This window comes from Ziziphus jujuba, chromosome 8 (genome assembly GCF_031755915.1).
Source record: "Ziziphus jujuba cultivar Dongzao chromosome 8, ASM3175591v1".
Taxonomy (NCBI): Eukaryota; Viridiplantae; Streptophyta; class Magnoliopsida; order Rosales; family Rhamnaceae; genus Ziziphus; species Ziziphus jujuba.
In genome coordinates, this window is record NC_083386.1 from 27,434,020 (window position 1) to 27,445,685 (window position 11,666).

An 11,666-nucleotide genomic window follows, 5' to 3' on the forward strand; every position below is an offset into this window, starting at 1 on the left:
CACATCTTTTTATCCTTTTTATCTTTTTGTCTACTTTTTTAGTATTTAATTTGATTTTATCTATTCAAGAAGAAAATAAATAAATAACCTTATTAGTTTTTGTGTTGTATAATATATAGGATTTTAGTATATATGCCTAATTGGATAAATATTTAATTATCATTGTATTTTAATTATTGTATTTTTTATATTATTTTACTATACTAATGATCTCATATGTAAAAATTTATATTCTAAATTAAATATTTACAGTTTTTATAATTTTATCGACATTTCCATCGATATCGATATTTCCATCGATATTTCTATAAAATCATATCCTTGATATTTTGTTGATACTGATATTTTCATCACTGAGGAAAAGGATGAGGGTGGCAATGGCCTGAAAAATAGTGTAGTTCACAGTTTCAGGTTTGAAATGTCACAGCCAGTGGATAAGACTGGTTAATGTTGCAACTTTTGCATAATTTATTTGTTATTATATTGTATGGGGCTGAATTTTTTGTACATTTTTCATGTTGCAATCTGCCAATCTCAACTTTCTTATTATCATTAAGTGTATGCAATTTTTGTTGAATATATTAATTGGTTAAGCTTATAAATTATTAGCTTCTTATATTTATTAGCCCATATGTGTTTACTGAATTTGATATGTATAAGTTACATTTTTGCTGAATTTTGTAAGAATGTATTATATAGTTCTATGTCAACTATGATGATGGATTTTGATGTTCATTTAACAAAGATAATGATGGATTTGAAAAAGTGGCATTTTTATTAGGATTCATTTTTGCACAATCCCTTTAGGTGCAGATCGGTACCAGCATCTGAAAAATTTTTTGTTTGTCAGAAAAAATTCCTCCTGTCGAAAATCAAATTCCGTCTGTTGGAAAAAATTTTCTCCTGTCAGAATTGAATTTCCTCCAGTCAAAAAATCATTTCCAATAGAAGAATAAATTAATATTGGGGTTAAAAAAATGAAAATGAAAGTGAAGATAAAATATGTCATGTATTCCAAAAAAAAAAAAAATTATTAAACTAGAGTTTCTAAATACGTACTACACTATTATCAAAACATTACCATCGAGTAGAATATATATCTATAATACAAAAAAATTCATTTTCGTCTATTTCAATAGAATTAAAAATGTCATCCTCTAACTCTGATTTTATGCATATTTTACCAACGGAAACCATTAGATTTCTACCATTTTGATACTCCTAATGACAACCATTATTTTGCACCAATGTTCCATCGTATAAAATCGCAATTACAATATCATCACTATTCATTTTACTACAAAATTAAATAAATAACATTAAACTAAATTAATAAATATATAAAAATATAAATAATACTAAACAAATATATTAACAATCTCAAAAAAACCAATTCTGTTTTTTTTCCACCAAATATATTGTTTTCCCACTGGTGAAAAACTAGTAGAAAACTGACAAACTGGTGAAAAATAACAGAAGTTCATCTTTTTTATCAATTTTCCTCCGTTTTACTGTTTTTCGTGATTTTTCAGTTTTATATAAATTTTCTTCCATTTTTACACCATGTGTCACCTAAATATCTTTAAACTCAAACATAATAGCTCATAAACTAATTTATTACATATATATATTAAAAAAAATCTTAAAAAATACAAAACTAAGAAAATACAAGGTGGGCACATTAGTACAATGTTTCATGTGAAAATACAAGAAAAACAGAAAATTTTTATCTGAATTTATCTTTAAAGGTGAAAAAATACAAGAAAAAGAGAGTGAGAGGAGATGAGATGCCAAGGACAACAAGAGGGCTGTTAAAGAATTTTTTTTTAAAAGGTGAACGGGTGTTTAGAGGAAAAAGGAAAGGGTAAGACATATTTCGTAATTTTCAATTTAGTAAAAGGTAGTTTTATCACAAGTTGACTAGTTTTTTTTCAAAAAATTTCTTTTGCTATTTTTCAAATCTTAATTTGTACGGTAGCTATTTTTCAAAAAAAGACCTCCAAATTAAATCTCTCACCTTCAAGAGCACATAAGGAAATTAGCAAAGGAATTTTGACCTACATTTCTTCATAAATAATTTGTTTTCCATGTGGTTTTATACATGTCTTTATTTTTTTTTCATTTTTTATTCAAAAAATGGAATAAAAAATAATTAAAAACTATGAACTAAAAGGACTTGTTTTATAAAGAAATGAACTAAAAAAAGGTGTTATATTGCCATTTGAATTTTTATTTTTATGTCATTTTAGTGTAAATTTTTAGTTTTTTAATAAATATGATAAAATTGGGTTATAATTATCAGTTAAAAACGAAGAAAAATATAATAAAACTGTTCTAATAGAATGCCGTTAGTTGTATATGATTAATTTCATAAAATTTATTTATCGAAAATAACTAATCAAATTAAATGATATAAAAATAATATTAAAGATAGTAATATAATACTTTTTGAAATTGAAATAGTAAAGTGTTATATATATATATTTTTTTTTGCTATGCCCCCAGACATTTCTTGTCCTCCGCTAAACTCGAAGTCAGCGTATTAAGCGTAGGTGGTGATGCTCATATAGTTCTAAGGATTAAGTATATTTAACCTAAAAATGTATTAAAAAATCACATTTTGATAGATATGGGTGACTGCATTTGTGTTATTATTCTTGTATAATTTAACCTGAGACCGTACGTCATTTATAATACACCTTTTTTGTAAATAAATATATAGTTTGGGTGGAAAATTGACCATGTATATATAATATATTGCTGAATATTAAATAAACATGAAAAAGACAAACGAACTGAGACAGACTTAATTAACCACATATACCATGAGAGGTCTGTCTTTTTTATTTTTTATTTTTTGGGTAAATCATGAGAGATATCTCTTGCTAAAGCAACCTTTTACCATTCATCAATTAGAGTAGACATTGATTAACTTATTTTTCGTATGTAATTTCCATATACTATTTTATTAATTCCATCATTCACCAAAAAGGGAAAAATAAAAAATAAAAAAAATGAGACCACGACGTGAGGATAAAATAAAGATCGGATTGTATTTTTTATTAGTGTTATTATTATTATTATTATTTTTAAACATGCTAATGAATGTTTTGACTTGTGATCATATGGACTCCGCTTCTATTAATTGATAACGTACTGTTTGCTTTGGCTTTTCATTGGTTTCGAACCTAGCTACCCAATTAGTACTCCAATCTCTTTCTCCTATCTTATTAATGCCCAGCTAAATAGTGCATATAAATAAATAATTGAAGAAAAGCACCTTTTAGGGGACAGATTGAATCAAAATAATGCATAAACATGAGGAAAAGGAAAATCTAGGAAAATGAAAGCTGCTTAATTTGACTAAAATATTAGGATGGCTCGCTCAGCCACAAAAAAAAAAAAAAAAAAAAAAAAAAAAAAAAAAAAGTCACTAATAAGCTCTCTTAATTTAGCCTTTTTTTTTTTTTTTTAAGTTATATCAAATTTCTCTTCAGTTAATATTACTTGTAATGAAAATTCTGATTCCTGGAAAATTTGTCAAGAAGTAGGGTTTTGAGCTGCAAATGAACACTGCCATTCCTATATTATTTCATTTCTTGTCATTTCATTTTGAGACAGTTATTCTTCTCTCTTTTAAGATTTTACTTTTTACTTCGCCATTTTTCATCTCTTGAAGATTGTAGTTGTTTGCAGGTATCTAAAGATTGGACCTGGTAATCTTGAGAAGGATGTGGAGGGGAGGTTCAGTTATGTGCTAAGCATAGAGGATATTGAAAATGCTGTGCTTGGAGGTGGAAATTTTAATTCTTTGGTTTGCTTTGCTAAATTTGTCAAGCTGCATGAGAGATCAGAGATCCTGATTGACTAATAATTGTTGATGAACTCAGTTGCAATGTGAGTAGATAATTTTTTGATCCCTCCAATGCCCACTGATGGTATAACTTGAAGTTCTGCTTTAGGTCTATTCATGTAATATTTATATCTTTAATTATGTTGTCATAATTAATCATTTTTATTTCGGATTATGCTTGAAAATTTCTAGAATAATCAGGCAAATAACACAATGGCAATGCAGTTCAGAAGTGGAACTACTTATATAACTATTTACTTATCAATTTACAATGTTCCTTTTGATATTAGGATGGCCTACGCAGCCAATTCCATTACATGACAAGGAATATTATCATATTTGATATTTCCACATCCTTTTCTTGGCCTGCACTAAGTAGCATGTGCTATTATTGCTATTCATCTCCATAAGGTTTCCTCACTATCAGTGATGAGGCTACTTGAGAAGTAGCGTCAGTATCAATGTGACTCAGCAGACTGGAAATGAGACCAGTATTCCTTCACCAGCTTTCCAAAGAGCGAGCCTTCAGTCTTCATTAACTTCGTTGGCTCATCATACTCCACAAGTTGCCCTGAAAAAATTTATTTAAAAAAAAAAAAAAAAAGTAAATAAACATAAATATTTTAAAATACTCATAAATTTAAGAACATCTCTAATAGTACTTTTCATTTCCGTTCCTAATTTCATTGTCAATGGTTGTAAATTTAGATAATATAACCAAATAATAATGCATTTAACCTTAATACATTTAGCAAATCAAAACTTCACTTTTATATTCTCAAGTCAAAACAGGAATGTCTTTAAGCACATTTCTTAACCCATTTACACTAAAAAATAAGGAGTTACTATACAAAAATGAAAAGTGTTTGTTGGAGAAGCTTTAATATCAGCATTGTTATAAGCATATAATAAAAGATAAAGTTGCAAAGATAATGTATGCTTTAGATTAGCACCAGAGCAACCGTACTCACCATCACTAATGGCAAGAACCATAGTGCAATCCATCACAGTTGGTATTCGGTGAGCTACTGTGATTACAGTACAATCTGCAAATTCAGTTCGGATGGTTTTCTGCAGAATCATATCGGTTGCGTTATCGATCGATGCAGTTGCCTCATCAAGGACCAGTATCCGACTTCTCCTCAGAAGGGCACGCCCCAAACAGAACAATTGCCTTTGTCCCATGCTCCAATTTGATCCATCATCCACAACTGAAGAACAATTAGTCATGGGTTAGAATCAGAAGCACAAATGCATCGCAGGTACAAAACGTCAATAAAACATAGATTACCTAAGGAATCTAGCCCATTTTCTTTCTCCTGAACAGCCTCCCGAAGCTGACACTTTCCAAGCACCTTTAAGATCACAAACAGTTATACCCCCATCAATTCACTTGTACAAAAAAATGAAGAAATAAGCCAAGAAGATCATCTTGTATTAAAGAATTACCTCCCATATTTCCCGGTCAGAATGTTGAGATAAGGGATCCAAATTGTATCTCACGGTCCCATTGAAAAGAGTAGGATCTTGAGGTATAATTGCAAAACGCGACCTCAGATCATGAAGTCCAATTGTAGAGATGTCAATCCCATCTACTACAATCTTCCCTCCAGCAGGCTCCACCAGACGGAACAGAGCACCTATTAGAGTTGTCTTCCCACTGCCTGTTCGACCAACTATACCAATCTTGTGCCCTCCAACAATTGTGCAACTGATCCCGCGAAGAACAAGTGGCGTATTTGGTCTATACCTTATCTGTTTTGTTACATCAATTTTCACATTTCTGAGTGCACTTCAACTTCTAAGTTTCATGAAGTTTTTAACATTGTGCAAAACATATTTTACCTGCAAATGTTGTATCTCTACTTTGCCCACAGCAGGCCAATTTGGTGGGGGACGATTTTCTTCAATGACTTCAGGGGCTTCACTAGGTATGTACATGTATTGATTCAACCTTTCTACTGAAATTATGTAATTTGCAAGAGTGCACTGGTTCTGAATTGAAAAGACAAGCGACATGTTCAACGAAAGACCATAAGAAAGTGCCATTCCGATGAATCCTGCAGCGACACAAGTAATTGTCATTCTCCAAAATACACAGCCAAAGGTAGTCCTAATAAATAGCATGCAATACGGTACTAAAAGTGACAACTTTAGATACTAACCGGAGCTGAAAGTATCAGGAGGAAGCAGGACCATGCAGAGTGCTGCAGATGCCAGAACTGTTGCACTGAGCGTTTCCAGCCTCTGAATCAACCACTCATTTGCTGCAAAACTGTGAAAAAATGGGCTGGCATTTACGTCAATGAGCTCTAGGTTCTTTGTGAAGAACCGTTCTTCCACCTCAAATGCTCTAATTGTTACAACTCCTGCTACAGACTCAGCAAGATGGTTTGCTACCAAGGACTTGGTTGTGCCATTGATCCGCATCAACTCTTTTGCAGTGGAAAAATAATATCTCTGCAGATAGAAGGATGATATCCTATCAAATTTTTTCATGTATAGGGATACGCTAAGGTAACATAATGTAAAAATAATTATTCATTATTTTTTTAAAAAACTCCATATCATTTTAATCTTTCCTCTGGCATGTTTAATCCAAATAGGTACTAGGGAGTCTGAAGCACAGAATCATGCACAATATTTCTATATTTCCTCCCCAACAATATCCAACACTCTTCCTCAAATCACTTGGCATGCTTTTACATCCTGCGAGTGGCAAATCATGTAAGAAATGTGTATAACCTTACCTGTAATCGCAAAGCCAAATAAATTGTTGGTATCGAGACAAACAACACTTGCCAGGTGATAACAGCCAGCACTCCGAGATTGGAAAGAGCATTCACAGAGGCTCCAACAGCAAAGATTAAGCTAAATGGGATATCAATATCAACAATACTCAGATCAGATGAAACCTGCAGATGAGCGAGCAATAAATGTAAGTATTAGTTTTATGTAAATCATCTTCTATTGTATTGTAAGCCATAATCATATTTTGAGTCTCTGATGCATACCCGACTAAGTATCCTCCCCAACGGCGTGGAGTCATAAAAGGACATAGGTGCACGGAAAAGGGAGTTTAGAAGTTGTGAAAATAAAGACTTGGATGATTGAACACCCAAAACAACCACACAAAGAGATCTAATAAGCAAAAAAATTGTTGAGAAAACTCCTATCACCAAATAAACCATGATCAGCTGTGATGAGCTAACATGAGGATTATCAACATTAGCAGCCATCCAAGAGTTCTGTGCTATCTGACCAATCACAAATGTAAGGTGACTAAGCATGGCAATGGAAAAGTACAAGAACCCTTTGTTCTGACTTAGATATTGTATGTAAGGCTTTAATCCCATGTCTCCTTCTTCTCTTTCTTCCTGCTTTATCAATTGATCACCTTTTGATGGTTTTAATAGATTCTCTACGTAACTCTTTCGGATCTCCTTAGCCGAAGATGTCTCATGATTTCGGGCAGGATTGATGTCTTCAAGCCTTTCAGAACCAGCAGTCTCTTTGTGTGCATTGACAAGGTCTTGAAATTCTGGGCTCAAGGACAACAGCTGATGGTAAGGAGCTGCTCTTAGGATTTCCCCATCAGACATCAACTGCCAGCAAAATCAGTTATAGTTAACAACTGACAAAATAAATCAATGGCAACAAAATCAGTTATTGTTAACAACTGATAAAACATATCAATGGTAACTTATAAAAATGGCCTAGTTCATAAATCAAGATCAACTTCAATTAGCACTTCATGCAAACACAGAGACCAGCTGGTATCACTATGAACTTACATTGTGAACGTAGTAAAATACTGTAGTTCCACCAAGAACATCACATGAGCATATTCATAAACCAGAATATCCTTCTTCTTCTTCTTCTTCATTTTCTATTTATTTTTTATTTTTTATTTTTTATCATTTTACCTTTTAGGAATGGTTCCTGGATGTCCACATATTCAAAGATTGTTTTAAAGTGTAAGCATGGAGTCTTTAAAAGTTTCTCTAGTTGAGGTCAGTTATCAGGTTAGTCTTTGTAACGGAAAAAAGTTGCTGGAGCATTATCACTAAAAACGAAGTTTTTGTTTGACTTAGATGAGGGCCAAATATGTGTTGTATCCATTGTTATCATGCGAAAAATTCTTCAGCAAGTCAATAGCAAAATAAAAAATCTCTTATGGTTTAATGTCAGATTTCTTGCCAACTATTAAGACAACAAAGCGAAAAGGCACCTAAAATAGCATGAAAGAAAACAACTTCCTCAATAGCCGTGCAGACAAAGGGAGAATTTCATCCTTCTGTATTTCATCTCTTGAGAAATTTTAAAAACACAACTACAAGCCAGATGCATGACAGCCAGAGAGACATCATGAAAATCAAACGACTCATGCAGGAGCAATTTCATGGAAGTGAAATTAGACTAACCAAAACAGAATCAAATGCAGGAAGGAAATCAACTTGATGGGTCACAAGTAGGACTGTCTTCCCCAGGAGTGCTTCCATTACATATTCCTGCCAAAGGGGTAAGTAACCTTCAATTGAAAGCTAGAAATAAACCAAAAAAGACTATTCTAATGTCAGGAAAGGTGCGATTATTACATTAAATAAGCTTGTAGCAGTATGTGCATCAACAGCACTGAATGGATCATCCAAGAGATATATATCAGCATTCTGATAAAGTGCACGTGCTAGTTGGATTCGCTGCTTCTGACCACCACTCAAATTTACTCCTCTCTCCCCTATTTCAGTTAGATCGCCATAAGGAAGCAAGTGAAGGTCCTTTACAAGTGAACATCTCTCAAGTGTTTCATGGTATCTTTGACTATCCATGGCAGAGCCAAATAAAATGTTGTCCTGTATTGTTCCCGTCTGGATCCATGCTGTCTGAGAAACATAGGCAATCTTCCCATAAACTTGAATCTGAAAGTCAGTAAAAAGAGTATTAGGTTATGAGATAAATCTTTACTTCTTTAAGGATGGAATGGGAATAGGCTGACCCCATAATTAAGACCGCAGGACGCAAGATAAACTGTACTTGTATATTGCTATTATGAAAAAAGAAACAGGACAGACGGTAAGAACATACATTTCCCTTAACATTTGGAACTTCTCCAAGAATTGCTGCTAGAAGGGTTGATTTTCCTGAGCCAACTTCCCCACATACAGCCACCTTTTCGCCACGTCCGACCTGCAAATTAATGTTTCTGAGTGTGGGCTTTGCTAAATTCTCTTCCCATGAAAAAGCTGCTGACTTGATAGTAACAGTGTGATTCACAATCTCGGAATTGAACTTCTTCCGGAGTCTCGAAGTTTGTAGCTCTGGTGCATCAAGGAATTTTACAATACGTGCAAATGAAACCTTTGCTTGAATAATCACCCCTATAACATCAGGGATAGATCTAATTGGGTCCTGAACAAGGCGCAAAGTTGCCACAAAAGTGAAAACATTATTCGCATGCAGGGGAACTTTTAGGAAATAACATGCTCCGAAAGTTGCAGCAGAGACCAAAATAGGGGATGTCCAAAAGAGAAACGTATTATAAGCTTTTCTTAACTGAACGGAAGATAACCATTTATACTCCACATTCCTTAATTTTTCTATCGCATTCTTGAAATGGGTTTCCCAAGCATATAATTTCAAAACCTTCATGTTCACTAGAGCCTCAGAACTAGTCTTCAGTCTATCATCCTGCGCCACCATAAGCTTAGTCTGAAACTTATGTTGCAGCTTGGCGAGAGGTGCATTGCAAATCACAGTGAGAATTATCACCACCAGGGCTGCAATTGTAGCTAGCCCAACTGCTCGATAAAGAATTACCAATGAGATACAGAGCTGAAGACTAGTCGTCCAAGTTTGATGGAACCAGAATGGGAATTCTCCAATCCTATAGGCATCCACAGTCACATAATTCATAATCTCACCATTGGAGTGCGTCAACCTAGCAGCATTAGATAATCGCAGTTGCTTCTTATATATGGCTGCTGTGAGCAAAGACCTCACTTTCATGCCAATCAATCTGGTTCTGAAGTACCACTGCCTTTGTGATAAAGATTCAATGAATTTAGTAAGGAAAAGTGTTATGGCCAATACATAACCTTCATACTTGAAACTCTCGTTTCCCTCAGCAACCAAAATGAAGGCATTGAGTAGCAGAGGACCAGCCGAGACAGTGATTATCTTTAGCAAGGCAAAGAATCCAGACACCAAAATCTCTTTCAAGTGGCACAAAATTATAATCTTCAAAATCGATGGCTGAGAAGAAGGATGAGTCCGTTTTTGTTTGTCCAGTTTGTCCAAGAACAACAAATAACAACTTTCAGCTCTATCTGCTTCACTCAACTTGGGTATATCTTCATCCTCGAGAGTTTTCTCCCTTCCCCTTTTCATCAATGGATTCAACCACCAGAATGAAAATCTACTGAGAGTTCCAGCTTTGTCAAAGGAAGTAACTGGATCACTTTTACTGATGGCATTAGTCTCGCTATTCAAAGGTGCATAAAGACCATTCTGAATGCCACTTTCATCACTCTCTTCATTTCTGTAACCTCTATAAGCACATAGCATCAGCAATATTGCTCCTGGAAAAGACAAGACATCTAAAGCTATCTTTGCTGATACCTTTTGGCTTAAAATGGCGGCAAACAGAGATAGAACACAGACAAATCCAGAAAACAAGAAGGCAAGAATAGACAAGAGCCGTACTGGTGACTTTGGGAGGTGTTTGACCCGGATACTCACTGTTAAACCAACAGACAACCATGTTATCCCTTGAAATATAGTTGACAACCACAAGCTCAAAGGCAAAGCAGTCTGGGTTTCCCTCAACTGCTCTTCTAAAATCCAGATGCCGAAGAACAAGTACACCAATCCAACACAGCTGTTGAAAATGGCAGAGACAATCTGCAAAACGGAAAAACCTTGAAACCGGGGTGGAATATGAACATTTCTGGACCAGGACTTCTGAATCATCGTGAAGATGAGCATGACCAAAAGCAGAGCATCAAAGCAAATGATCAATGCGTGGTTGATGCAAGATGAAGGATGACCCAAAAACCCAAGTTTAGAACTGCATGGATTACTTCCTGTAGAGTCTGAACAATCAGATTCCGTACAAAACACAGTCCATAGTTCCTCCATGATGTTTTATCACTTTTTCTTTTAAATCTTCAAAGCCTGTACAGCATTTGAAGAAAAACTTTAAATAAGAAAAACACTTTGCCAACTACAATTCTTGCCAACTACAATTCTTGCTTGTGTTTCAAATAAAAAAATGGGGAAAGCTTAAAAAGAAGAGAAAAGAAAAAAAAACAATGAAGTGCAGATACCACGACTCTCATGATTGGAGCAGGTGGCACAAAAAGGGAATACCTCACGATGAAGGTTGTCTGCCAGTGATTTTTCTTTTTTTTGTGTTTTTTAATCAGAACTATGCAAGGATTCCGTGAATACAGAGACTCTTAATGAAAAAGCACTTCATTTTTTAAAGGGAAACCAAATCCAATACCTGAATAGGCCTAAGAACAGAATGTCCCTATCTTAGGCCTCAGCCAATATACTTCCCTCAGAAGCACCCAAACAAATATGTTCGCTACAAACAATCTAAATTGGCGTTTAGCCCTCTGAGCCAAAAACACAGAGAAAAAAGAAAGAAGAAAACAAAAGAGAATGGAGAGTTTCAGAGAGAGACAGAGAATTTTTTATTAGAAAAAACAAAAAGTAAACCGTCTTAAACATAAAGAAACGTTACATTAGAATATTTCATCAAAATCCCCATTACATTAGAAAAAGAGGGAAAAAAAAAATGTAAGACGAA

At 34.0% G+C, this 11,666-nt stretch overlaps 1 protein-coding gene across 1 annotated transcript; it reads right to left on the reverse strand.

The window, feature by feature from the left end:
- Nucleotides 1-4,073: 4,073 nt before the first annotated feature.
- Nucleotides 4,074-11,339, reverse strand: LOC107414544 (ABC transporter C family member 10). Its single transcript, XM_048470387.2, has 11 exons — nt 8,939-11,339; nt 8,452-8,772; nt 8,278-8,364; nt 6,868-7,458; nt 6,604-6,768; nt 6,019-6,313; nt 5,699-5,913; nt 5,303-5,608; nt 5,145-5,208; nt 4,825-5,064; nt 4,074-4,424 (listed from the first exon to the last, which is right to left on the reverse strand). Exons 1-11 carry the CDS (start codon nt 10,988-10,990, stop codon nt 4,312-4,314), a joined length of 4,449 nt encoding a protein of 1,482 aa, XP_048326344.1. The 5' UTR covers nt 10,991-11,339; the 3' UTR covers nt 4,074-4,311.
- Nucleotides 11,340-11,666: the final 327 nt, after the last annotated feature.